Raw genomic sequence first — 27720 nt, 5'->3', positions numbered from 1 at the left:
CGGCCTGGGAAGTTTTTTACTGAGGGGGGGGCGGGGAGAGGGAGCCGCGGCCCGGCGCCATGGCCTTCGCGGCCCGGTGCCGGGCCGCGGCCTGCAGGTTGGGGACCACTGCAGTAATGCACCTAAAATCACTGCTCTGAAATGTAGACAAATCTGGGAGATGCTAACCCACAGAAGGGAAAACTGTTATTAAACACACATCTTCCATTACCCACATGCCAAATCAGCAAGGTAAAATGAAACCCTACTGCAAGCTGATAGACTTTTTGAAAACCACACAAACACGTTAATACAGTATTTTTATTTTATTATTATTATATTTATATACTGCCCTCCCTGAGGGCTCAGGGTGGTTTACAGAAAACAGGGAAAAGATCCAATTAACATATGGTAGCAGATAACAGTAACAGTAATAACATTATAACAATAATAACAAGATCATAACAATAACATTATAAAATAGAAATTGCGAGAACCTCAGCTCAACTCTTACTGGGACCCAGTGGATAAAACCGATTAGTGTTGGTCATAGGGGGGGAGCTTGGGGGCCAACTGGAAGTGGTGGTTTGGGTCGACCTCAACCAAATGCCTGGTGGAGGAGCTCCCTTTTGCAGTAATATTAGAAAGTTTTGCAGTAATATTAGAAAGTTGATCTTCTATTGTCAAACATTCCCGGTTGTAGTTTTGTATATGTGAATGTTTTAATGTCTAGTTCTTAATCGAATAGCTTCAATTTCATACACCTTCCATACATGTCTTGTTCTTTCATTGTAACGGCATGAAGAAGGCTCGGTTAATGCATTGAATTCCAAGTTGTCTTTAGCAGGTGAGCAAGTGTGATGGGAAAAGAGTGATTCTACTTGTACAAGAGGAGTGGGAGGGGATCTTTGCTGATTCTTCTTCTTGCTGCAGTATTTGTGATGTATTTCTAGCTTGGTGTAAGAGAGCTAGCCAGGAGTGTGGACTTCTGGTGAGCTGGGTTTGATTCCTCGCTCCTCAACATGCAGCCAGCTCTTGCCACAGCATTGATAAAGCTGTTCTGACCAAACAGTAATAACGGGACTCTCTCAGCCTCACCCACCTCACAGGGTGAATGTTGTGGGGAGAGGAAAGGGAAGGCAATTGTAAGCCGCTTTGAGACTCCTTTGGGTAGAGAAAAGCGTCATATCAGAACCAACTCTTCTTCCTTCTTCTTCATTTGGGGGGAGGGTGTACAGTGAGCCAGTGGTCCCCAACCTTTTTATCACCGGGGACCAGTCAATGCTTGAAAATTTTACTGAGGCCTGGGGGGGGGTAGTCTTTTGCCGAGGGTCATCGCTGCTGCCTGAGCCCCTGCTCCACTTGCTTTCCCATTGGCGCCCCTGACTTACCGCCACCCGCTGGGGGCTGCTGCCAACAGCAGCTGCACAGTGCCACGCTGAGGGGGAGAGCCCCAGCCATGGTGGCCACTGGAGAGGACCAAAGGCGAGCTGGAGGCAGAGCGGCAGGGCAGCCTCCGAGGAGGAGCTACGGACCGGTACTGACTGATCCACAGACCGGTACCAGTCCCCGGACTGGGGGTTGGGGACCACTGCAGTGAGCTGCAGCCAGAAGCATGAAGGTACAAAATCAGTTTTACATTCAGAAGTACCTTCCATTTCCAGAAGTCTGTATTTCCATTGTGTGACCTTTGAAATGCTTGCTTGTTTGTATATCAAACTTCCTTGTAACCTTTGGTTGCTTTGGGACTGATACAAGAACAGCTTTGTGTGCTTACTTTATTGCCAACAGAAAAGGTGAGGACTTGGAATGCAGATTTTTATCGGTACTTGCATTATTACAGGGAGCACAAAGATTCCAAAGTTTATATCTGCAAATGACAATATTGAAAGACTTTTCAACAACTCATCATTAAAAAGTCAAATGTATATACTAAAGAAGCTACTCAGTTCCGGGCTGAAAGAGGGAGCACATCTAAGTAATCACCTTGATAAATGCTTGCATGAACACACTTGCCTAGTCCTGGGAAAGATCTGCCACCAACAAATATCTGTATGATTTTGAAATAATCATCTCTGTGCTAGTTTTACTTTGTGTGTGCGGGAATGCAGTTTGGTATTGTTTATTGTAAAGATAGAGCCTCTTGTGGTGCAGAGGTAAGCAGTGGAAATACTGTGTGAAGCTGTCTGTCCATGAGGTTGGGAGTTTGATCCCAGCAGCCGGCTCAAGGTTGACTCAGCCTTCCATCTTTCCGAGGTCGATAAATGAGTACCCAGCTTGCTGCTGGGGGGTAAAACGGTAATGACTGGGGAAGGCACTGGCAAGGCCACCCTGTATTGAGTCTGCCATGAAAACACTGGAGGGCTTCACCCCAAGGGTCAGACATGACTCGGTGCTTGCACAGGGGATACCTTTGCCTTTATTGTACTGATACCATGAGCATATAAGATTGAACTACACTAATATACTACAATATGAAATATATAAATATTCCCAGTTGCAGCTGCAAAAATCATCCATTCTTGTATGCATTTATACAGATTATATTTCAGAGTGCCATTGGACTAGATTTCATTCATGTCAGTGTATATAACAAACTAAGCAATTACATCATGCAGTATCAGTGAGGCCCTAGTAAACAAGTATATGGCACAGCCTCTACAAATGAAACCTAAATTTAAATGCTCCAAACCCAGCCAGAGGTACACTTTGCTGCCTGCCCTGTATTCTCTTTACAAACGCCAATTTTCTACCCCTAGGCAGCAATATGCTTTTAAAAAGCTAGTTGTAAAATCCAGTATTGGGGTAAGATTTGGTACAGGAACATGGAAATAGTGTAGTTAAGGATCAATAGAATATTGAGCTTGAAACATTTGAGCCAGATCAATGAACACCAGACCAATCATGGTGCATCAGAGTCATGCCTGACATCAGTAACATGACAATGTGCTTCCCCCTCCCCCACTTTTTCCCACAAGACCAGCTGTAAATATTACAAGCATTTACAAGAACTTTTAACTTCATAAAGTAGCAGATAGTTCAAAGTGCATCCTCTTCACATCTTGACATCTAAAGAAGTATAAAGTTTTCCTTATATACCACTGATTATATGAAGAAGAAGAGTTGGTTCTTATATGCTGCTTTTCTTTACCCGAAGGAGGGTCAAAGCAGCTTACATCTGCCTTCCTTTTCCTCTTCCCACAACAGACACCCTGTGGGGTGGGTGAGGCTGAGAGAGCCTTGATATCACTGCTCAGTCATAACAGCTTTATCAGTGCCGTGGCGAGCCCAAGGTCACCCAGCTGGCTGCATGCCAGATTAGAAGTCTGCAGTTCTAACCACTACACCAAACTGCAGTCCTAACCACTACAACTAACCACTACACCAGTGTACAAACAAATTGTACATTGAATGTATTGCTTCAATAATCCTCAAATCTGCTCTCAGGTTTTCATACATAGACTTAGAGGGGAAAAAACAAAGATTAGAATGGACCATGACCATAGCTTCAGCTGTGTGTTCTTAGGCAATCCTGTAGGTGTTATGTGCCATTAGGTTGCTTCTGACTTACAATGACCTTATGAATTAATCACCTCCCAAATGTCCTGTTATTAGCATCCTTGCTCAAGTCTTGAAAAATGAAAGCCATATCTTTCTTGATGGAGTCAACCCATCTTATCTTGGATCTTCCTCTTTCTCTGCTTCCTTCAACTTTCTCCAGCATGACCATCTTTCCCAGTGAGCCTTGTCTTCTCATGATGTAACTTCTAGGGTGAGTTCAGGCATGATTTAATCTCGAACAGCTGTAATTTTTCCTTTGAGCCACTAGAGGCTGCCAGAGCATCAGCCAAACTGTAAAGAAAACTTTTGCATTTAGTAATATGAAGGAAATTGTGACCTAAAATGGCAGAAATATTGCTAGCAGATTGCCACAATTATGCTATCAATTTAAGCGACTTTTACAGTCAACAATTTCCCTAAAGAATACTGGACACTGTAATAGGGTGATAGCATGGTGTACTGGGTAATGTTATCAGTCTGAACAAAGAAGAAGAAGAAGAAGAAGAAGAAGAAGAAGAAGAAGAAGAAGAAGAAGAAGAAGAAGAAGAAGAAGAAGAAGAAGAAGAAGAAGAAGAAGAAGAGATGGTTCTTATATGCCGCTTTTCTCTACCCGAATGAGGCTCAAAGTGGCTTACAGTCGCCTTCCCATTCCTCTCCCCACAACAGACACCCTGTGCGATGGGTGAGGCTGAGAGAGCCCTGATATCACTGCTCAGTCAGAACAGTTTTATCAGTGCCGTGGTGAGCCCAAGGTCACCCAGCTGGCTGCATGTGGGGGAGTGCAGAATCAAACTCGACATGCCAGATTAGAAGTCAGTGTTCCTAACCACTACACCAAACTGGCTCTCTGACAGGTTCAAATCCTCATTGTTTCATGAGGTCAGTAATGTCTTAGGCAAGAAATTATCACAACTCGAGCAGTTGGATAGATAAAGATTTTGTAACTAGAACAGTTTAAAATGAATAGAGTTAGTTTCATTTTAGGGGAGCTATGATAATTAAAACAAAATTATAATATCAGCTAGTCTCATCTCACTTTACACGAAAACAGGAATATGTGTGCTCATCCTGTCCTACACACTGGGGTAAATTAGATAGATACAAAAACATCCAAAGCTTGAAACTTTGCACATTTCCAAATGATGAGACCACAGATTTCTGAATATAATCAAGCTCACATAAAAGAAAAGACAACGTAATGTAGTGGATAAAAGGTAAAGTTAAAGGTATCCCCTGTGCAAGCACCGGTCATGTCCGACCCTTGGGGTGATGCCCTCTATCGTTTTCATGGCAGACTCAATACGGGGTGGTTTGCCAGTGCCTTCCCAAGTCATTACCGTTTACCCCCAGCAAGCTGGGTACTCATTTTACCGACCTCGGAAGGATGGAAGGCTGAGTCAACCTTGAGCCGGCTGCTGGGATTGAACTCCCAGCCTCATGGGCAGAGCTTCAGACAGCATGTCTGCTTCCTTACCACTCTGCGCCACAAGAGGCTCTTGTTTACAATATTGTTTACAATACCACTAACAGTGTTTAGTCAATAAGCTCCTGTTTTGTCAGAACGAATGCAAGCTTAGCTTCTTGAGCTCATGCATTCTTGCCCTACCATTTCAGGTGGAACCCAGATTGAAAGCCACAAGAGGCTTTTAATGTAGTGTATAGGCTATTCAATTTTGATCAGGGGGACCCTGGTAAAATTATCTCCTCCGTGATTAGGTGACCCACTATCTTCCTTACAAGAATATTATGAAGATAAAAGCTGGGTGGCATCATATAAAATATGCCACATCCTCAGAATGCCACAATACAGTACTATTGTCATGTCCCCCTTTGCCAGCAAATGACAGCTCATCCAATGAAGTTGGTGAACTGGCTTCTCAGGAGCTGAAACAGCTGTGAATTCAGCAGACAAAGGAATGTAGCTGGCTATGTCAACAAAGGCGGAACTTCAAGCTATGTTCCTAGAATCCCAACACCTGAATCAAGCAGCTCTGATTCTCCCAAAACATTCAGACACTGCCAGCAAAAATGGGGGATCGTGCTGCTTGAGATGAGATGTTGAGCACGTTTACTGATTCATCAGTGTGCAAAGAATCCTGATGTCACTGAGTGATTACAGCAGACTTTTGCAACCAGGGTTTTGTGAAACCCTGGGGTTTCTTGATGGCTCTAGAAGGGTTTCCTGAATGGATGGGACTTTAAATTTTAATATATTTTAAAAATTTGTTAAACATTTACCAGTGATGTGGTCATGTCAACCTGTCCCTCTCCAAAATGGCCAGTGATGGGCCTGGAGGGGAGGGGCTCCAGGTGGGTGTGTACACAGGCATGCTTCCCAACCATATTCTGCACAATTGCACCACTTCTGGGGATTCTTGAAGCCTAAAGCAGGGGTAGTCAACCTGTGGTCCTCCAGATGTCCATGGACTACAAGGCTCATGGGAATTGTAGTCAATGAACATCTGGAGGACTACCCCTGGCCTAAAGAATGTTTCAGGGGTTTCTCAACTATAAAGAAGTTGAGAAAGGCTGGATTACAGAATGGCTTCTACGCAGACTGCTCAGCCTGAATTAATGGCTGGTCACAAAATGGACGGTCACAAAGAATGCAGTGGGGATGCAATATGCTTAGTTTCTAATGCACCCTGACTCCACTCTTTTGATCCTGTACTCCCTGACAACCTTGGACCAGTAGCAATGACCTTAATTCTGGATATTCCCTGTTGGGTTCTTGACTTCTTGAATTTGATTCTTCAGCTTGTTCTTTTCCTGAATGGGGATGTGCAGAACAACCTCACTGAGTTGCCTGTTCTTTCAAAGGGGTTTTTCTCTCCCTCTTTTGGTTCACCATTGCCACCACATGACTTTTGTAGGCATTCTTATCTCAGTCCGCCCCTGTGAGCTAAAGTTTCTGCTTTATGTCTCTAGGAAGCTTTTACTGAGTCTTTTTAGCATCTTAAGTCTATATCTTCACCCTGCAAGGTGTCAGTTCTTTTAGAGAAAGGTGGGAGATGACCACTCACCATTTTTCTCTAGCCAGGTCTGCTATTAGCATTTCTAAAGGCTAATTGGGTGAAGCTGTGGAGCAATCCCTGTCCCTTCTCTGTTCTCTGTCAAGAGTGAGAAAAACTTTTTAAAATTCAGGGTAAACATTTTGTACAGCCCAAACCTGAAAAGTAAAATGCATTTCTCCATAGTTTATAATTGCTACTGGATAATCACTAGCTGTTCAGCTAACTGGATCCAAGAACATTTCTTTCTTCCTGGATTGTTGGGGAAGATAATAAAGCACAAAGGATAAAGATTATTTTTAAAGTGCTAGGTCAAACTCCTCCAAGAAATTAATTCAAATATGACAAAGAGTGCTTACACTCGAAAGCTCACGCCCTGAATAAATCTTTGTTGGTCTTAAAGGTGCTACCGGACTCTGATTTTATTATTATTCATATCCTTGGTTCACAAGTGTTGAAACTCAGACAAGTAATTGCACCTGGTCTGAGTTAAGATGTAGTAGAAATGTTGTCACATGGGAAGAAGAAGAAGAAGAGTTGGTTCTTATATGCCGCTCTTCTCTACCTGAAGGAGGCTCAAAGTGGCTTACAGTCACCTTCCTTTTCCTCTGCCCACTACATTCTTGCCATGCTGGTAATGCTAGGAATGTCATTATTGTCTTTTAATGGGGTTTTAAAGGGGATTTTAGGATGCTGTAACCCGCCACGAGACACAAGGGAGTGGCGGGGAGTAAATCTAATAATAATAATAATAATAATAATAATAATAATAATAATAATAATAATAATAATAATAATACAGACACCCTGTGAGGTGGGTGAGGCCGAGAGAGCCCTGATATCACTGCTCAGTCAGAACAGCTTTATCAGTGCCGTGGCGAGCCCAAGGTCACCCAGCTGGTTGCATGTGGGGGAGTGCAGAATCGAACCGGGCATGCCAGATTAGAAGTCCACACACTCAACCACTACACCAAACTGGCTCTTTACTGGAATAGTAGGATGTCTAGTTGCAAACACCAGCTCAGCCACAAAGCTCTCTGAATATCTGGATATAATTTTCACTTAATGTTGTTGTGAGAATCAATTAGTTTAATCCCAAAGCATGTTGTGGATGTTGCCTTCTGTATCCTAATGCATTCTCAGAAATACTTTGTTTTTAGGGAAAGTTTATTGAAAAGAAAGAGCGAGAAACTACCTCAAGGCAACAAACCACATGTTTTCACTTATTACTATAATGCCATTCATTTTTCAGATAAGGAAAAATCTTTTAGCACACTTTGTGGGTTTGTCAGTAATTAGGAAGAAGGACAAAGGGAAGAAATTGAAGATATATTCTCTCTTTCTGAATTATGCTTCTCTGTTAGTACATTGGATAGGGCTTTTTAAAAAGTGTAGCAAACTCTCCAGTTCTGTTAAACTAACATTCTTGCCTAACTAAGATAAGAACACCAGTAGAAATGACAGTTTGGAGTTGGTGGCTTGGTGGGTCTGGCTGGAGGTGTGGGCTTCTTTTTGGGAAAATCCAAGCAGCCTGCTCAGACAGATGTGCTGTTCTGGAGAAATAGACTCCTCACTGCATTTGTTGATTCACATATTCAGCAGATCAGTTACAAACATTGTTTTATGTATGGGTAACAGACAGTGAATGCTTAATGCAGACTTTCTCAACCTTCTTTACTGTTGAGAAACTCCTGAAACAGGCTTCAGACCCCGGAAGTGATGTCAGTAGGTCTCACCTTCCTGGCACACCCCGGAAGTTACATCACTCAGACCATATCCACAAACTTTGCTTTAGCCTTGCTTTGAATTTCCTTAGCATGCTGCAAGTTGACTCTAGCATTTGCGCATTTGGGCTTTCCCCCCTTATTTCCCAGGCTGAAATTTGCAACATGATTTCCACACTGAATCCAACAGAGGCGACCTCCGATCATGCTTTGCTCCCTTTCCCCACTAAAAAAATGTGGGTTTTTTTTTGCTGACACCTTTGTTTTGTTGTGCCCCTTAATCCCACCCTTGATTGCTTTCCCCCTTCCCTTCAAAGTGTCCTGAATATATATATTCCCAGCCATGAGGCTGGGAGTTCAATTCCAGCAGCCGACTCAAGGTTGACTCAGCCTTCCATCCTTCCGAGGTCGGTAAAATGAGTACCCAGCTTGCTGGGGGGTAAAACGGTCATGACTGGGGAAGGCACTGGCAAACCACCCCGTATTGAGTCTGCCATGAAAACGCTAGAGGGCGTTAACCCAAGGGTCAGACATGACCGGTGCTTGCACAGGGAATACCTTTACCTTTTTATATATATTGCTCACCCCACCAAGAAGAATTATGGGAACATCACCAATTATCTGTTTGATGGACTTAATAATTTTTTCATTTTAATGGCTTTAACAATGTATTTTAACAATGCTGTGAACCACCTCAAGGCAGCAGTGCCAATAGGGGCTGCCTAGAAACCAATAAATAAATAAATAAATAAATAAATAAATAAATAAATAAATAAATAAATAAATAACATTATAACGCTATTGTGTAAGACTGCAAGACAGTTTTAAAAACTTAGAAACAGCATTGTAATGCAATCACCCCTCTTTTTAAAAAAAGACAGGATTTTTCTAATGGAGGAAGGAAAGGGGAGAAAGGGAGGGGTGAAGGAGGACAGTGATGAAAAAAGGTGCATTCCCAAACAACTCAACAGGGGGAGGGTGAACCCCAATTGCATGCATTTCTGCATTGCATAACCCCAAATTAGACCCTGGTAGTCCCCACTTGAAAACATGAAATCCAGTTTTCTGGGGATTCCTTTGCTGCAGGACAAATGGGACTGTGCCTTAAGAAGCAAATTTTAGCACGGAAAAAACAAACAAACAAACAATCCTTTCAAAATGCAAATCAGAACAATATTGCTAGGGCAGAGACAGTCTCAGACAATCCCACTGGATATGACATCACCCAACCACTCCCACAGCACAGGACGTGACAGCACAGAAATATTTTCAGATGATTTATGAACAGAACCATACCTGAACTCTGGGCTGGATACCAGTTTCCTCCTCTTCACCAAAGTCAGCCTGCATTGTGAACCTGTAAAAACAGGGCTGGAATAGGCCTATGCCCACCCCAATGCCAGAAATAGGGCTGAGGAAGGCCTTTGCTGTTCTGTCACCACTCCTGACCTAGACCAGTCATAACCAAGCCCAATATTCTAGAAATTGTGTCACATTTGTCCTGAAGTTGCTACAGTCTCATCACTGAGCATGTAACTTGTAACAACATTGACACATTTTGTAAAGAGCTAAGCATTTATGTTGTGCAGCTTCAGAAGGAGTGTTGCAATTTGGGGAACCACTTGCCATCTTGGTTTGGTGAAGAATAGATAATGCAGTGCAATCTCGCTTTGATGTCACTGAGCAGTCTGGTTGGAGCAATTATTTCACAATCATTCAGTTGGACCAAATTTAATCAAGACCTAATGGCAGCAACACACTTCTATTTTTGTCTCCACAGAACAGTTAGAATTGTTGAGCATAACAGGTTCCAATCAATTTGAATTACAAATAAATGGGAGATGCTCAATATTAATGGTACCATTTATGGACACAAAAATTTGCTAGATGGAAAATGTGAAGAGCTGCATTTCAGAGTATTTTCACAGCATGACAATTCAGAGGATGCTGCTCCAAACTCTGCACGGAAATAAATGTGCAAACTTTTTACAGTTTACCAGCTTTATCCCATGTAGTACGTAGTACCAGGAAATGAATGGTAAGTAGATCTTTATCTTATCTAAAGAATTTCTATTGTGAAGTTTATCTGTAGAGCATCCTGGCTCACCTGACAGTTTTCCTTTAAACATGGCACAAGTCTATCTGCCCTTGTTGACTATTTCAACAGAACTGCAACCTTTAAAAAAAGGCACTGTGATCTATCCCTTAATTTTTGTCCTAGGCACAAAGTGCTTTATTGGTCAAATGATCTCTCTCAGGTTTGAGTGCTATTTAAGCAAAAACATCAGCAAAAGCAGCAAACCACAGCAGTGTTTGCACTTACGACCATGATGTCATTCATCATACTGGCAAGGGAAAATAAATTAGCAGGTCTGAGAGCTAGGATGGATGATCTGGAGATCAGCCAGGGCGGATAAATTAAAAACCCTGGGCTACCTTTTGGACAGTTCTCTTCAGTTGTGGGGTTGGGACCAGGTGTCCTGTTCCTTTCTTAGCTAATAGTTATAGCCGTGTCTGGTGTTAAAATGTCCAGTCTAATTAGAGTTTGGGGCATCCTTGTTTAGATGGGCAGGGCGAGTTCCTTTTGAAGCCTCTCCTCGCCACCTGCTCTTCCAGTCTAGGCAACACAACCTCAAGATCAGTTCTGGGGGAGAAATGTGCCTGTTTCTGCAGATGTTGTTTCCTGTGTTCAGTATATCCTGCACCTTATTCAGCACAGCAAGAGCAAAAAGTAAGTATCACCCAACAGAATTTGTCTGTCAATTAGAATCTGTAGCTGTTGTCCACGGGGGGAGTGTATGTGTCTTCCATGGTTCTCATGCATTCTGCTTTAGTTTTGAAAGGGATTTCATTCATTATATTTCTAATAGACATGCTACAGTGTGGTTTTATCAGATCTTGGAAGCTAAACAGGGTCACTGCTTGGATGGGAGACCACTAAGGAAGTGTCTGCAGAGAAAGGCAATGGCAAAGCACTTCTGCTTCTCTCTTGCCTTGAAAGCCCCTTGCTGGAGTCTCTATAAGTTAGTTGGGACTTGACGGTGCATATTTAGGCTTTGTATGCATCGATTATAGAAATAAGCTTTTAAAATTAATCCATTTGATAAAATTGTCATACCTTCTCAGTTTGGGTTTCTCTACTGTTAAAGAGAAGAACATCTGAAATGCCTTATTTTATATTCCAATGCTCTTATATTGATAAAATTGAGGGGGGTTGTAAATAGTATAAATCTAGTTGTTTGAGAAATATTTTCAACTCACACTGTATCTTGTACTCTCCAGTGAGTGATAGTGCATGGACATTTCCAAAATGAGGTTAAAAAAAACTGCCCATGGGGTCATTTTACTTTGGTAAAATGGCAGGCAGAGAAGGCAGAAGCCCCTCCTACCCCTACATTATGGTCAGCAGCCAAATTGGGCCCCTGAAGACCTTTAAAATGACATGGCTGTAACTGGGAATGGTTGTAACTGGGTTTTGTGTGATTTTAAATGGGGGACTTTATTATTGTTAAGGGATTTCATTGTGGGGAAACTTTCTTGTGAACCGCCATGAGCCATTTTGGGAGTGGCAGTATAAAAATTGCAATATAAATAAATAAATAAATAAAATTCTAAGCAGTTGCTGTATGTCTGCAGGGAAAGCAAGTCAGGTCAAGTGAATTCCACCTTGACTCATCAGAAAATGTAATATTTCATTTAGCTTTTATTTAGCAGCTATTGCTGAAGACCTCTTTCTACTTGAGATGCCTGCTGTTAGTTCAAGTAGATATTACTGAGCTAGATGGATCAGTGGTTTTACTTGGCACCCTGAAGCTTAATATGTTCAGTTTATGTCTATTGTACCTTCCATCTGAATGCTGCATGTTAGCTAAAAGTCCACTGCAAGTGACATCGTTGTAAGTCCATTAGCATCCATGGGCTCAGAGGAATTGAGCTATTCTTAAGATTGACACTGCCTACACTTAAACTCATTTCCTGATAGGCACTTGCATAGCTCAGGCTATTGAGGCTGTCATCAGAATATAACAAAAATCTATGCCCAGATCACTAAATGGCATATTTCACTTCAGCTCTATCTTTCACTGTTAGAAGAGATCTTTACTTTTTTCCCTTAGAAATTTCTTCCTCCTGAAACTGCAATCATTTAAAAATAAATACTGAATTTGCCCAATTGTATACTGCCCCTTAGTGTTGATGCAAAGCTTATTCTTTGCACCTGATCAACCATTGACTAGTCTCCCTTATGCCATTATTCTGGTGGTCTATGTGGGCCCCATCAATTGTTGCATTGATTCCTTGATTTATTATTATGCCTGTTCTGAGTGATGAAAGATGGTCAAGAAGATCCTGTGCCATAAAGAGCATTTGGAGGTTGGAAAGAGAAGTCAGACAATCAGTAGTAAAAATGGCAACCTTTTCTAGTAGTTTGAATAATTGAGTGGAGGCATGTACTTAATTTGAGTATGATAATGTGGTAGGTGGAAAGTGTCATCCAGTTGGTGCCAATTTATAATGGCCCATGGGGTTTTCAAGGGGAGAGATGAACAAAGGCGGTTTGTTATTGCCTGCCTCTGTGTACCCACCCTGGATTTCCTTGGTGGCCTCCTATCCAAATATTATCCAGGCCCAGCTCAGCTTCTGAGATCAGACTAGGCTATCATTCTATCCCAGGCTATCATTCTAAACCAGAGTTTTTCAACCTTTTGAAAAACCCATGAATAAGTTTTTTTTAGCTTCGAGGACCCCCCAGAAGTGATGTCAGCTGACCACGCCTCCCTGTCATGCCCCCTGGAAGTGACATGTCACTGGAAGTGACATCATCACCTGCACCCTTTATCCTCCTTTTGCTCATCCCCACATCTTTACTACTACTGCGGAGACCCCGCCTCATGTTGGCTTGAAAGAATGGAAGGTGCTGAAAAGACAGCCCAGACCCCCCCCCCTCACCATGACACAAATGACTTGAATTTTTACACCCACAGGCTGCCCACTGAACCCTCTGGGTGGAGGCAGCCAGTTCCATAGCTTGTGACCAAGCCCATTAAGATAGGAGGGGAAAGGCCACGGACCCCCTCCAGAGCTCTAAGGGGTCCATGGACCTCTGGTTGGGAATCCCTGTTCTAAACCAGAAACATTTATCACAGTTGTAGCTTCAATACATGTTCATTATTTTGAACTGATATGTATCATTAACACAAATGGGAATATACAGTCCCCTCTTATCTTTATTTTAAAAGCTTCAATTATTTTCATCACATTTGTTATCATTATCATTAGCTTCTATTCATTCATTTTAATTTCAGTGGATATATATTTCTGATTATAACATTTGTTTTCCAGTCTGTTTGGATAATGTTCTCAGGGACTGTATTCCTTTTACAATAGATGATTCCTGTCAAATTTCAGAGAGATGGGAGAAAATATCCCAGTTTTACAAGCCATAACATTTTTACATGATAGGCAAACATCTCGCACTCCCCAAAGACTGGCAGTGTTAAAGAATGGGCAAGAAAACTTGAGGAAGGCATCAGTCCTACAAAACAAGCAGGCAGAAACTGGAAACTTGGACCCAAGGGAAGTAAAAGAGTATATTCAGCAGAATGTAAAGACAAAGCTTAGCTTACAACATGAAGTACACAGGAAAGCAAGTGACAGGGGGAATACAGAAGCTGAGAGCTTGCATCCTCAGGAAGACAAGGCAACAGGGCATAGTAAGCAGAGATTGGCATTTGGCCTTTCTCCAATTAATGGGTGAGCAGAACTTCCCTCTACAGGCCACCCCTGTGAAGTAGGACAGGACCAGATTCTCTGTTTCTAACCAGTGAGCCATTTATTCTGCACATGGGAAATTCTATGATGATGCTCCCTCATGTAAAGATCCTCAGCTGAAAATCCCCAGCCCATCACGGGAGAGATTCTATCGCAGTATGCTCACCATTATACAGGTCATCTACTTGCAAGGAGTTTTTAATGCAAATTGAAACTTATCCCTGCTCCAGAAACTGTGACTGGTCCAGAATGCAGCAGCCAGGGTCCTCACGGGAACACCTTGGAGGGCCCATATTCAGCCTGTGCTTTGGCAACCGCACTGGCTTCCAAGAGAATTCCAAATCAGGTTTATGGTTTTGGTACTTACCTTTAAGACAATCTGCAGTCTGAATGTGGTTGCTCAGATCTTTTTGCCTATCCTGCCATAGTTGGCTGGAAGATCCTTACTCGATCCAGATTTAGGGAGTATTCCCTCCTCATAGGACCCTGGGTTCCTTTCCTTCAATCACCATCAGGCTCTAGGGTTCATAGGTCCCTCAGGGCAATTGGCAGAGGGTGGAGGGTACGCTTACTGGGAGTGCCTGGAATGCTGGGAATTAATATGGCATGCCTAGATGACCCAGATCATGCATAGGCATATGGGGGATATTGGGAGGGATGCTCTGGTTTTCAGGCAAAACTCTATGGTAGAATTAGCTTCTACCACAGAATTTTGCCCAAACCCAGTGTGTTCTCCTCCCTGACATCCTCAACATACCTATGTCACTTCTGGGTCATGTAGGCATTCCTCCCTGGGGAAGGGTAATTCCCCCCACCAGCCAGCTGGCTGGTGACAAGAGATGGGGACTAAAAGCAGAAGACCCCCCTCACCAAGGCTGTCTGGCATCCCTATCTGACATCACACATTTCATTATCCAGATCATGTTTTGGCAGTAGTTATCCATCTTGCCCTTCCTGGAAGCTAGGGAAATTATAATCTCTTTGTGTAAAAGTGTCTCCACTTTGCTGAGTCTTTGTCCGTTTTATGGCCCTTTTCTGCAGGAAATAATGTTGTTCCCAGAGCACTAGGGACCCCCTCAGTGAGCTTCAAAACACTTTGCATCTCTCGTGCATGACAGCCACAACCTTCATGACAGCCATTTCTGGGCATGACTATAGTTGTCTTGTCCATGGTTGGCCAAGGCAGTCACTTTGCAGAGATGCCTGCTACCTGTTGTCAAAATTACTGAAGTATGGGGTCAGCAAGGCTGAAGCCTCACTCTAACTGCTTGGGCTAGGTTATGAGGTTTTTAAGACAGGGATAATTGAAAAGGAGAACCTGAAGCTATTGCAAAATCACACTCAACCTGTAATAATATCGCACATTTACAAATGTTGATGTTTTTGTGGAGTTAGAAGTAAATCAATGTGACTTTTTATGAGTGCAGCAAACAGGGCAGACGCCGTAGTCCTAGAGTCTGATGACTTAGACTGATGAAAAGGCTGAGCAGTGTTTGTGCTCTTCAGCATAGCACGTTTCCAGTTTAGTTTCTTCTCCATATAAGGGAAAACAAGAAACAAGCAACACAAACTCAGAACTACATCTGCCACTTTCATTCCCACATTCGCTAGCTGCATTTGTGTGTGTGTGCATAGATTGACATGATTATGTTGTTTCTTGAGACAAGTATTTAAGGAAGATTGTTATTATAGAGCTTATAATAAAATGTTTATCCCTCTGCATCACCCAAAACTGGGGGGCAAAAACAGGGGCCCTGGAAAAGGGCTTCAATCCCCAGCCCTCCCCCACCCCCCAATGGACTTCAAAAGGTGAGGTTCTGCTCTCTGTAGGTTTTCTCTATGGCATACATAATTTTATAAACATCTGTCATGTTCCCTTCTCCAGTAACTGTTTCTCTGCATTAAAAAGATCCAACATACAATTTCTTTTGTAGGAAAACACCTCATGTTGGTTGCCTTTTTACTATTGTTTTACCAGCTTGATATAGCATCCTTTTAAAGGGAGGGTGACACTGCCATCTTTCAAATATTGCTGCATCACAAATATATTTTTTTGCATTCTGCTTACAAATTATCCACCTCTACTTACAGAATATCCTTGGTTAATGGCACTGATTCCCAGCAAATGACAAAACCAGGGTGATTGGCTGATTCTTGCACAAATCACAATACTCACAATTCAAAGGAGTTATATTTTTGGTCCCTTTATTTCAGATTGTGTCTGAAAATGAGCAGAAAATAGGCATTAGAAGCCTAAAGTGGCTCAGCATTTTCCCACGGAGCAGATAAGATTTCCTAGCCTGATATCATAAATGCATCCTCTCCTTGCCTGTTATTGGAAGCTTACAGTCTGCCATATGGAAATCATCTCTCTGTTAACACAAAGTGGGCCTCAGTAAATATTATAATCTAAACCCCAAAATGTCAGCTACTCCAATAAACAGAGATCAACAGTACAGGAATTCAAGGCTACAAATCACAGACATTTTCCTTTAGTATCATGATGTTGCTCACTACGCTAAGGAAGGAAATAAATTAGCAGAGTTGTCTGAGTGTGTCAATATGATATTAGAATCAGTCAGGATGGAGAAATTAAAAACCACCATCATTCTTTTCCTCAATCCTAACTTTTTCTTGTTAGATGGGGATGGTTCTTGGACCATTTGGCTGATGCAGAGTCTCCTGTTCTTTGAAGTTTATGGGCATGCTCAAGAGGGATGATGAGTGGAATTAGATTTCAGCAGATCTGGAAAAAAGGCATTTTAGATACCCATTGGGGAATTGCTATTCAGGCCCATGCTTCTAGTCCAGGCAGCCAAAAGGTGCTGATTCTGGAGTAGAAATGGACCCTTGTTATATTTCTAGGCTACCACTCCTGGGCCTTGTGATGGATAACAACTGTAAAAGAATACAATAAAACTGTACAAAATACAACAACATAACCCCAGAGGAAGGGCAAATCTTCCTTCGGCCTAATCTCAACCAAAAGCCTTGCGGAAAGCTCCGTCTTACAGGCTCTTCTATCAGCCCTTCTCTGCAGTTATGGCTGTCTGTGGTCAGTACATACTGCAACTTATTCAGCACAGCACAAGCCAATGAAGCACTGGCTTATCTGAAGGTTTCTTCTCTTCAGTAGGGCAAAGTCCTCCAAGAATGGTCAGGTCATGCTTCCACTCACTCTAGGCAGCGCTATGCAAATTAGTATGTCTTTCCGGGGTCATATTAGGCATACCCCTCCAGGCATAGAACAGCTAAGCTCCACAGTGTCATGAACCTCAATTCATGCCTGTTTAGTTTCGTTTCCTGAAGCCTGGCAAGGCCGAGTGTTGTAAAACTGTAAATCTGTCCTCAGGCTCCATGACTCCCCTACTTTCCCAGCGGGACATCTTCTTCCTTTCACTTTATCAAATTCTTCCCATGACCTTGTATAAGCAAAGACTCAACAGATGTATAACTGTAGAGATTAGATTCTGGGCATCTGGCAGCCTGTGAACTCAGGCACCTTTGGTGCCTCTACTCTCCTGCCGAAATGTCCCCCCTCCCTTATCGAGAATAACCTATATCTGTTCTGAGGTGCCTATTGTTCTTTGTTATTGCCAAGATCTTTTGCTTGGAAGATCTTGGCCCAGTCTAGCAAATCTGTAGATTCTGTTCAATAAAGATCTTCTTTGGATTTTCAACTGCCTGTTGGATCTCAGATGTATCTTTATCATGGACTCTACTGGCTGGGCTCAGCCTGATTCTTGACACACAGTAACTTACCCAGATTTCAGAACATTCTGTAATAACCAGAAAAAACAATCAACAATATGTTGCTGTTTTTTACAATTACTACAACCTCTGTATAAACTCTTCAAAGTGACTGTAGTACTAGTTGACAAAATATCTGGTTGTTGATTGACCATTCTGTGGGATACATACCCATTCGACTCAACCAGTCTTCTCACACATGTTCTTCTTTTTTAAAAAAATTATTAAACAGTTGTGTAAGATTTAAAAAGTACATAGAGGATAAAACATCTGCTTTTGATTATTCAGATAAGCCACTATCTTATATATAATTGTAACATTTTAATGAGTATCAGTAGCTTAGTGATGAGAAAGCAAGGAATCTTTGTTCGAGGTCTAGCCCCTGTGTGAAACAGTCTTTCGGGTTCTTTTTCTTCTTGTTTTCAGTTCCATGCTTGTTCATTTTCTTTTAAAGAATTCCATCACTTCCTCGCCTCCTAGGAAATCTATCTGCTCTGTGGGAAAATGTTGAGCCACTTTAGGCTTCTAATGCATCTATAGTACAAACTTGCTAGAAGTCTGTAACCATATTAAGTCCCTTTTCAATTTGGCTTGCTTCTTTGTTCATTTAGGAATCATTGAAGTCGTTGGAGGATGGTGTGTCTGGAGGGAAAGGAGAAAAAGACTAGCCAGAATCAATTTGTTCAAAGATTTCTATGGCGAAAAGGGAGAAAACTAGGCAGAAAGGAAAAAAGAAGAAAGAGGAGCTAACTGATGCTTTTTTACTTTGCTCGCACATTTTCAATGCCTTGAACATGTTGCACTTTCAGCCCTAGCACCTTGTGTGTCCAGAGGAGGGCAACAAAGATGGTGAGGGGTTTGGAGACCAAGACAAATGAAGAAAGGTTGGGGGAGCTTGGTCTGTTTAGCCTGGAGAGGAGAGGAGACGACTGAGAGGGCATCTGATAACCATCAAGTATTTAAAATGCTGTCTATACTCCATCCTCTATATATGGAGTAGAGTTGTTCTATCTTGTCCCGGAGGGACAGACCAGAACCAATGGGATGAAATTAATTCAAAAGAAATTCTGTCTAAACATCATGAAGAAGTTCCTGACAGTTAGAGTGGATTCTCAATAGAACAGGCTTCCTCAGGAGGTGGTGGGTTCCCCATCTTTGGAAAATTTTAAACAGAGGCTGGATAGCCATGTGACAGAGAGGATGATTCTGTGAAGGCTTAAGGGGGTGGTAGGTTACAGTGAATGAGCAATGTGTCCTGCATAATGCAGGGGGTTGGACAAGATGACCCATGAGATCCCTTCCAACACTATGATTCTATGATTCTATGAAGGAATGTCCACAATAGTTACCTTAGATGAAATCTCATCCAAGAGCCTGTTTCTATTGTGACAATTAACGGACCTAACAGTTGTGCTACAAATTTCAGGTTGACTCGACTTATTCTGCACACTTCTTTTTTTTTTACCATGTCCTGTACCTTTAAGATTCTGTCTGAGGTTAGATATACCTTGGCGTATTTATTGTATTTATTACTGCTCCTAAGTGTATCAGTTCTGTGGAAGGATTCAGTTGGCTTTTCTGTAAATTTATCAGGAAACCATCATCCTGCAGTATCTGTACCGTCATGGTCACATTGTCCTTTGCATTCTTGAAATCCTTACTCCTCACCCAAGTGTCATCCAGGAAAGAATACCCATGTTCTTCTCTCTGTCTGAATGCTACCCCTTATGTCATTATTACTTTTGTAAATACTCCTGGCAAAGAAGATAGGCCAAATGCTAATATTCTGTAGTGGTAATGTTGTCCCCTGAAGGCAAACATTGGGAGGACATGAATTAGAATATGCAGGCATGCTTGTTTAAGTCCAAAGAAGCCATATAGTCATTCTGCAAGGCTTGTAAAATAGAGCCAAGTGACTCCATCCTGAACCTCTATTTCCACACCCAGAGTTGAGCTCTTTTAGGTTCAGGATAAACTTCCAGTCCCCAGATTTCTTGGGTACTAAACAGCACTCCTCTGAATCTCTATGCACCTATGTCTAGGTGGAGGTGTTGAGTAGCCTCCTGTATCAGGATTTCTTTTGACCTGTCTTTTGGCACTGAAGATGCAATACATCTGGGGGGCAAGGGTGTTGCATTGGATAATTCTATTTTGTAGCCATGCTGCAAGATCAAAAGGACCCAGTAGTCTGTTCTGGACTGCTTCGAAACCTGGAAAAATTCCTGGAGTTGCCCTCCTATCTTGGTGTCATGCTGCAGGCTTCTTAGGGGCTGTAACCCTGTCTATTTGTTTATTAACTCAAAATGACATTTCTGGAATCAAGATTGGTAAGAAAAGAACCATCCCCGTCTGAACCTATCTCTTGTGGGAACCTTGTGTTTTGTATGAACAAATGGACTGGTAAGACTTCTTTTCCAAGTCTTTGTCCTTTTGTGCTGATGTAGAGGGCACTAAACTAATCAGGGGACACTGGGATGCCTGTATGGAAGCACAAAATAGCTGACTCCAGTGTAGTCATTAAATACTTTGCCTTAAGTACACAAGATATTGTGTAGAAGATTAAAGATTCCTTGTGTGTCAACTTACTATGCTTGATTCAGTGGTTTTGGGCTTCCATCTGGGCATCCCAGTGTTCCCTGATCTGTTTCTTGTCCTGTATATTTCACTGGATCCCACCCTTCTATCCTTGTATTACCTTGGTGATGTAGAGCAGCAATCTGCAACCTTTTTCAGGTTGCGGCCTGTTGCCAAGGGGTGGGGAGAGAGGGCGACCTGGTCCCCCGCGCATGCACGGCAGCCCCCGCAAACGTCCATGCGCAGACCTGCCGTACATGCGCATTTGTGCCCCCGTTGGGCGCAAACGCGCATGTGTGGCAGGTCTGTGCATGCATGTTTGCGCCACCAGCGTGCCGGCGGCCATGCTTCCCTCTTCCCCCACCTCCCGCAGCAAGAAGCTTGCCGGGCTGCAAGCTAATTGGCCACTTCAGCGGACTATTTGCTCGTGACCTGGCGAGCTTCTCGCTGTGGGGGGGGGCAGGGAGAGGGAGCCGTGGCCCGCTGCCCAAGCTCTCGCGGCCTGGCACCGGGCTGTGGACTGGGCCGTGGACCATAAGAGGCATCTACCAGAAAACCTTTCTATGGCTACGTTGAAAAGTGTTTCTACTTTTCAATGTTTCATCCATAAATTTCATCTAGCCACAATATTAGCAGCTTGCACTCTGGCTGAAAATTGCAGGGCATCCTGTGATGCATCTGCTACAAATTGACAGGATCTTTTGATTTTTAACAGAGACCTTTATAAGACTAGAGGATCTGGCTCAGGATCTTGTAACAAGTCACCTGCCCATGTCATTACTGTTCTGGCAAAAATGGATAGGGCAGCATCTGCTCTGATGGCCAGTGAATTTACTTTGTATGCCTTTTTCTGAACAGTTTCATTTTTTCTAACTACAGCGTTTTTTAGTACATTATCCCCATCTTTAGATAGTACTGTGCCGGAAAGTAGAGCCACCACAAGTGCATTGACCAACGGGACTTTTAAGTCCTCGATGGCATCCTCAGGGAGCATATCAGATCTTTTGGAGAACGCATGTAATGATTCTCCCTCACCTGGCATTGCCCATTCTGCTCTCATCTTGTCTTCAAAAGCTTGTGCAAAGAGGCAGACTGTGAGTCTCTTGACTGTTTTTTTAAAAACCTCTAGTATCCAAATTAGCTGACCTCTGTCTGAGACATAACTTGTAACAGCCTCAATTTCATAATTAAGGTTTGTGGTGGCTTTCTTTAAGAGTCTCTGAAAATGTTATGCCTGAAAAAGTCTGTGGAAACCTCTTTTTATCTGACTCCTCGCCAGGAGACTCTTCTCCTTCTCAGTCATAGGTACCAGTTATTGATGTGACCACTGACTGAGTTTCACCCCTCTGCGGGGATCTGATGTCCCTATATGGCCTGAATTCCTTCTGCAAGGGGGGGGGGGGGGCTAGACAGGAAGTCCTTTCTTTTCTCCCTCAACAGAGATCTCCATTTCTTGTTAGAGTGTCTGCTTTCTCTGGCCAAAGATAAAGTCATGTCCTCACTAGAAGACAGAGAGGAACTTAATTCTCTTCTCCTTCTAGTCTGCATCTCTAATTGGGACTGATTGTCCGTTCCCTGCATGTTAAATGTTATTTGGACTTGGGAATTGCATGCCATAAACAATTGCTATTGCTGATTCCCCCATTCAGACATCGAAGGTGCCAAAAAATCACGGAAAAATGATGTGCTCGATTTGCTGGCAATCCCCATGTTGTCCATGCAGCTGAAGGGGACTTGGATAATGATGGGGCCCGATGAGCTGCCTCCTAGCCTGCTAGCAATTCCTGAGCCAACAACATTACCTCTCAGTCTTTGCATGTCCAAGTACATGACTCTGGCTCAGTCTCCCAGGGTACTTTCTGATGTGTGGTAAATGTCTTTCCTGGGAGCATTGCAGCTCTCTGATGGAGGAAGCGCAGCTGTGTCAAACCGAGGAATTGTTTTCTCTCCCCACTCTGATAGAATGGAGGTAAGGAAATCCTTCGTCTGTGATCCGGGAGATGGAGAAGACAGTGCAGCAATTGATTCTTTTTTTTTTGGACCACCCCATTTTAGGGAAAGGTGAATTCTCCACCTTCCCAGATGATCCTGGTTGTTTTTCTTTGGTCTTTTCCTTGTTCTTCAAAGCACTCAATATAGGAAGCATCTTCACTGACAAAATCTCCATAATTCATTTCTGATCGTCCCACCACTCTGTAGAGCAGGTGTAGTCAAACTGCGGCCCTCCAGATGTCCATGGACTACAATTCCCATGAGCCCCTGCCAGCGAAGGCAGGGCATCCATGGACATCTGGAGGGCCGCAGTTTGACTACCCCTGCTGTAGAGCCACGGAGCTTAGCTTCAGTGGTGCAGCTCGAGCTGCAGGACTATCAGAACTGGAGGGGTCAGTCTACTATAATCTTGGAAAGGCATCTAATTTGCATAGTCCTGTCTGGAGCAAGTGAAGACCTAAACAGTCTTGGAGGACTTCCTCTACTGAAGGAGAACAGTAAGTACAACCTACCGTGGTTTTTAACACCAGTCACTTTCACGCAATAGGAAGAAGGGTATTATGTTCCTTGTTCATTGTTGTGGAATTTCACCTTTTCCTGCAGGTTGTGCCTATGAAAGAGAGTCAAACTAAGGACAGAACAGAAATAAGAGTGGTCATGTTCTTGGGATATTTTCTTTCCAGTGTTTATAAAATGTCTGAATATTTGTAATATTTTATTTATCATTTGGTCCTTAAAGATGCTACTCCAGCTAAAAATCATGAAAATACAGACCAACTATTTGCACAAAAAGAAATGTAATCCCTACACTATAGTTTGTCACTGTTGATTGTACTCCCATTCTTAGGGGTTTCCTTCACACAGAATCTAGTGTATTACTAAAGAGGCACTTTTTCACACATAAAAGCACATATATGGAACACAATCCTTCATATGACCCTCTCGCGCCCTGCCGCCCATGGCGGTCTAACAGCCTGTGCCCGCTCACCAGCTGCTCCCCCCGTGCCCCCGCCTGCACCTTCCAGTGCACCCAGGATGCCTACGAGCCCAACCAGGTGAGTGGCGGCACGGATCCTTCAAAGCATCTCGCCGCTACCCCCGGCCTCCACGAGGGAAGCTCGCTGCAGCGCACTGGACACCCCCATGATGCGCCCACCTGGCTCCACAAGGCCACGCCCACCTACGCACCCACCCCCAACGGAGCCCTTCTGCTTGCACCGCTGCCCGGCAATGCTCCCACCCACTCCTACGGCCTTCTCACCCTGCCTACAAAAGCCCATTTTTATAAATGGGCTTTTCCCCTAGTGCCAGAATAAATCTGTTAGTATTTATGAAGCTGCAAAACTATTATAAAAAAGCCACACAAGTTCTTCTTTCTGGCCATTATTTTTCAATGCTTCATGGTCCTGTTTAGGATACACCTCTCTCCCAATTTTTTCACCAAACTAGATTAAACTGGAAGCTGTGGATGCAGTTGTAGATATTCATCATTTGTAAGAAAAACAGCGTGCCATTTTAGAATGGAATCTAATGGTGGTTATGCTTTTTCATTGTTTTTATGTTGTGCTGGGTCCTTTCATTGGAAACCACATTAAGCATTTTGGTGAAAGAGTTATATGAGTTACTAGATAAAACAAAGGAATGTATTACATTTATAGCATGCACGTGCCATTAAGATATTGCTTCATCTTTCAGACTCATCGTTAGATCCTGATATACTGCTTCAGTCTGCAATATTCACTTTTTATGACCCCAAGATTGATTATAAGTCTGACATCAATCAGAGCAAAGAGAACATTGTGATCTCAAATGACGCTGAAAGATACCTGACTAGCGCCTGGCTGATCTGGTTTGTTCCTTCAGTCCATATTCTTGTAATTATATTAAGTCTTCCTCTGAACTTCATGGCAATCCTTATGTTTGTCATCAGATTAAAGCTTAAGAAACCGGCCTTTGTGTACATGCTCAACCTGGCTTCTGCTGATGTGCTCTTTGTGACCACGCTACCTTTCAAGATTTCCTACCATTTTTCTAGGCACAACTGGATCTTTGGGCCGCAAATGTGCCGCTTGGTTATCGCCTCCTTCTACTGCAACATGTACTGTTCCATACTGCTGATGACGGTGATAAGCATTGACCGTTTCCTGGCACTGATGTACCCAATGCAGGCTCTGTCCTGGCGCACAGTGAGGCGTGCCTCTGTGGCATGCTGTGTCATCTGGCTTGTAGCCATAGCTGGAGTTATTCCACTGCTTATCACAGAACAAACAAAGAGGATCCCTCAGTTAAATATTACTACTTGCCATGATGTACTAGAAGAATCTGTTGTATTGGATATACTTCGCTATTATTTTTCAGCATTATCTGTTTTCTTCTTTTTTGTACCATTAATAATTTCTGTTTCCTGTTACGTTTGCATTATAAGAAAACTTAGTTCATCTAGAATTATTGCTGAAAAACCTGGAAGGAGGAGGAGAGCCATACTCTTGTCTGCAGCTGTCTTGTGTTCTTTTATTATTTGCTTTGGCCCAGCAAATATCTTGGCCTTGGTGCAAAACATATTTCTTTCATCTGATCAAAGGCTTGAGGTTCTCACTTTTGCCTACATGCTCGCTAGCTCTGTGGGTACCATCAACTGCTGCATTGACCCTCTGATCTACTATTATGCGTCTCCCGAGTGTCAAAGACAGGTCAGGAATCTCTTTTGTTGGAAAAAGCGTTCTGAACTTGAAAAAAGCAATCAGACACGAAGTAGTAATATGGCGACCTTATCTAATAGTTCGAGTCATTTATCTCAAGCATAGTATTATATAATCAATTCTAACCTGATAAGCTCATTCTTAAGCATAGGACTTGCATGCTACTGACTCAAAGAGGAGTTTGTGCCAGCTGCCGGCACGGTTGGTATATTGTTGTCTAAGGAATATTACCATAGTATTTAAAGGTTTCTCATTAATTCACATCACTATGAATTATAACCATGTCCTCTGCTGTTTTGGATGGTCAGGTGACACTACAAAGATAAATACTGAATAGTAAATGCTGGAAGAGCTTCTTGACTGTTTACACCAGCCTTTCTCAAGTTTTTTACCATTGAGAAACCCCTGAAACATTCTTCCGGCTTCAAGAAATCCCAGAAGTGACATGATTGTGCAGAATATGATTGGGAAGTATAGCTGTGTACACACTCGCCAGGAGCTCCTCCCCTTTCCACCCCCTCCAGGCCAATCATTGGTCATTTTGGGAGGAGCGGGGGGGGGTTGGACATGACCATATATGGCTATATCACCCAATTTTTGTTTAACAAATTTAAAAATATGTACAAAATTAATTGACTTCCATCCATTTACGGCCATTAAGAAATTTTGGTTTACACAATGTAAAAACAAAAGAAATCTCCATCCAATCTCATATGCACTCGAAGGAAATAAATGTAAATGTGAATAGTTTGTAAAACTATTTGTGAGTGCTGTTTGCCATCATAACCTGTTGTTTAGCCGAAAGTTCACATTAATTGTAATTAACATGGGTTTGTTAATATCTACCGCTGAAATGGAAAAGTTATATTAGTCTGTTTTCAAAAGGGCATATGGGGATATATTTGAAACGTGCCCTTTAATCTCTAGCTCTGTCTCTGTCTGATAGTACTTGATGAAACCTCATGTTCCCTGGGAGACACATGAGTTTTCCCAACAGCCCACCCCCAAGTGTTCCACTGGAACTTTCATGCTGGGAAAATGTGCACTGTAATTCTGATCCTAATGAACTGTTGCACGTGAAGAAGAACTCACACCTCACATGTGATTGCATTCATTTGATTCAGGATGGGAATCCCAGACCCAACTGGTATTCTCCATAATATGTGAAGAATTGTTTCATGGCAGTCTGCTCTGTAATCTGCCCTTTCTGAGAAAGATAATTTTGAAAGAGTAACTCCAGGTATTCCTAGATGATGCATTTGTTTATGACCTCTGCTTGTATGTCAACAAGGGCTTCTTTATTGTTGTTATTGAACTGACAGCCTTTGATACCATAGATCAGGGTATTTGCTGGCTGTGCTGGCAGAGGCACATGGGAGTTGTAGTCCATGGACATCATATTACAAATAGACCTACAAATGCTGTGTCTGCTATATAGTTATGAAAGGTGTGGGAAGTTGACACCAGGTGTTCCTTGCCCTTCAGAGCCTCCTTCTATGATTTTGGCACATATAAGGATCTCAAAACTCCACTAGATGGCACCTGTACATACAAGTTACAATCTTATGCTTTTGCCGTTACTCACACTGAACTCAAGTAAACCTCTGTACGAATAGGCAGTACAATAAAGTTGCACTGAACTATTTTATGCTGTTTCAGAATACAAAAAGAGCAATTCTGGATTAGATCAAAGGAGTTCAGTTCAGCATCTTCTTCCCTACAGTGGCCAACCAAATGCTCCCGGCAAGCCAAAACTCAGAATAAGAAAAACTTGTGGTGTCCCCACTCCAAACTGACCAATTATTTCCTGTGATCAACTGGCAACAATAAGACAGGTTTGAAGGTTAACCATGTTGGTCTGCAATAGTACATTTAGATTTGAGACCAATGGCACTTAGAGACAACAAGATTTTGGGAAATAGGAGCTTTCGAGACTCAAAGCTCCCTTCGTAAGTGATCACGTTACTCATTCTGAGATCAATACAATAGGGACAACCAAATTAAGAGAAATAATATGGCCTGGCATGTAATTTCTTGGAGATGGTAATGATTATGGATGTTCACAAAACAATAATGAGATACAGACTCCATTATTACTACTATGGAACTATAGTTGTCATATCTTTCTTATTCATAAAGAAGGGTTTGTTTGCAGGGAATTTGCAGAAAAACCATGGAGTAGAAAATGTATTGAGCATTTTTCATGTATGTCAAGCCATGTAATAAGTGATCTGGAGTAAAATAAAAATGAAACATTCTATTCTGTTTAGCTCTGTTTTTAATTTCATAGTAAAGTTCTCTCAGAGCATCATCATCTAGATGTACTGATAGTACAAGGAGTTAATTCTTCTTTATCAAGCACTAAAGAGCCCTTCTCTGATCTACAGTCTTAGATATATATTTTATAAGTTTGTGAATGTTTATGCTTTCTTCATTGCTGGGGATAGTTTGTAAATGACTGTAAAGTTTTAAATGGTAAACAGATGAAAATTATTTGCTAGTTTCAGAAATCCTCAGCTTGCTTTATGACTGTATTTGGACATAATACGTTCCTTTGGGGAACTGAGGAATGCTTCAGTGGAGCAACGCTTTTTCCTCCTGGAGCAAGATCGTCACCTGTTTATTGATGTGGGGCACATCTTCTGGGGTGCTTCATCAAAT

At 42.5% G+C, this 27720-nt stretch overlaps 1 protein-coding gene and 1 long non-coding RNA gene across 2 annotated transcripts; one reads left to right on the top strand and one right to left on the bottom strand.

The window, feature by feature from the left end:
- Positions 1–358: 358 nt before the first annotated feature.
- Positions 359–16270, bottom strand: LOC143842337 (uncharacterized). Its single transcript, XR_013233070.1, has 3 exons — positions 16221–16270; positions 9572–9657; positions 359–3831 (listed from the first exon to the last, which is right to left on the bottom strand). It is a non-coding gene; the product is annotated as an uncharacterized LOC143842337 (long non-coding RNA).
- Positions 10822–27290, top strand: LOC143842336 (proteinase-activated receptor 1-like). The gene is made up of 2 exons (XM_077347354.1): positions 10822–11006; positions 24056–27290. The coding sequence occupies exons 1-2, from the start codon at positions 10931–10933 to the stop codon at positions 25162–25164; spliced, it is 1185 nt and encodes a 394-aa protein (XP_077203469.1). The 5' UTR covers positions 10822–10930; the 3' UTR covers positions 25165–27290.
- Positions 27291–27720: the final 430 nt, after the last annotated feature.

The sequence above is a fragment of the Paroedura picta genome, chromosome 7 (genome assembly GCF_049243985.1).
Source record: "Paroedura picta isolate Pp20150507F chromosome 7, Ppicta_v3.0, whole genome shotgun sequence".
NCBI classification, from domain to species: Eukaryota; Metazoa; Chordata; class Lepidosauria; order Squamata; family Gekkonidae; genus Paroedura; species Paroedura picta.
Note: the sequence above shows the minus strand (reverse complement) of the source record. Positions and strands in the feature narration are given on the sequence as shown.

What these genes read in the sequence shown, in the direction of transcription:
- LOC143842336 (XM_077347354.1), top strand. Translation starts at nt 10,931, where the DNA reads ATGTGCCTGTTTCTGCAGATGTTGTTTCCTGTGTTCAGTATATCCTGC. An exon ending in CAGCACAGCAAGAGCAAAAA is followed by an intron (nt 11,007 to 24,055) that starts GTAAGTATCACC and finishes TTCATCTTTCAG; the next exon opens with ACTCATCGTTAGATCCTGAT.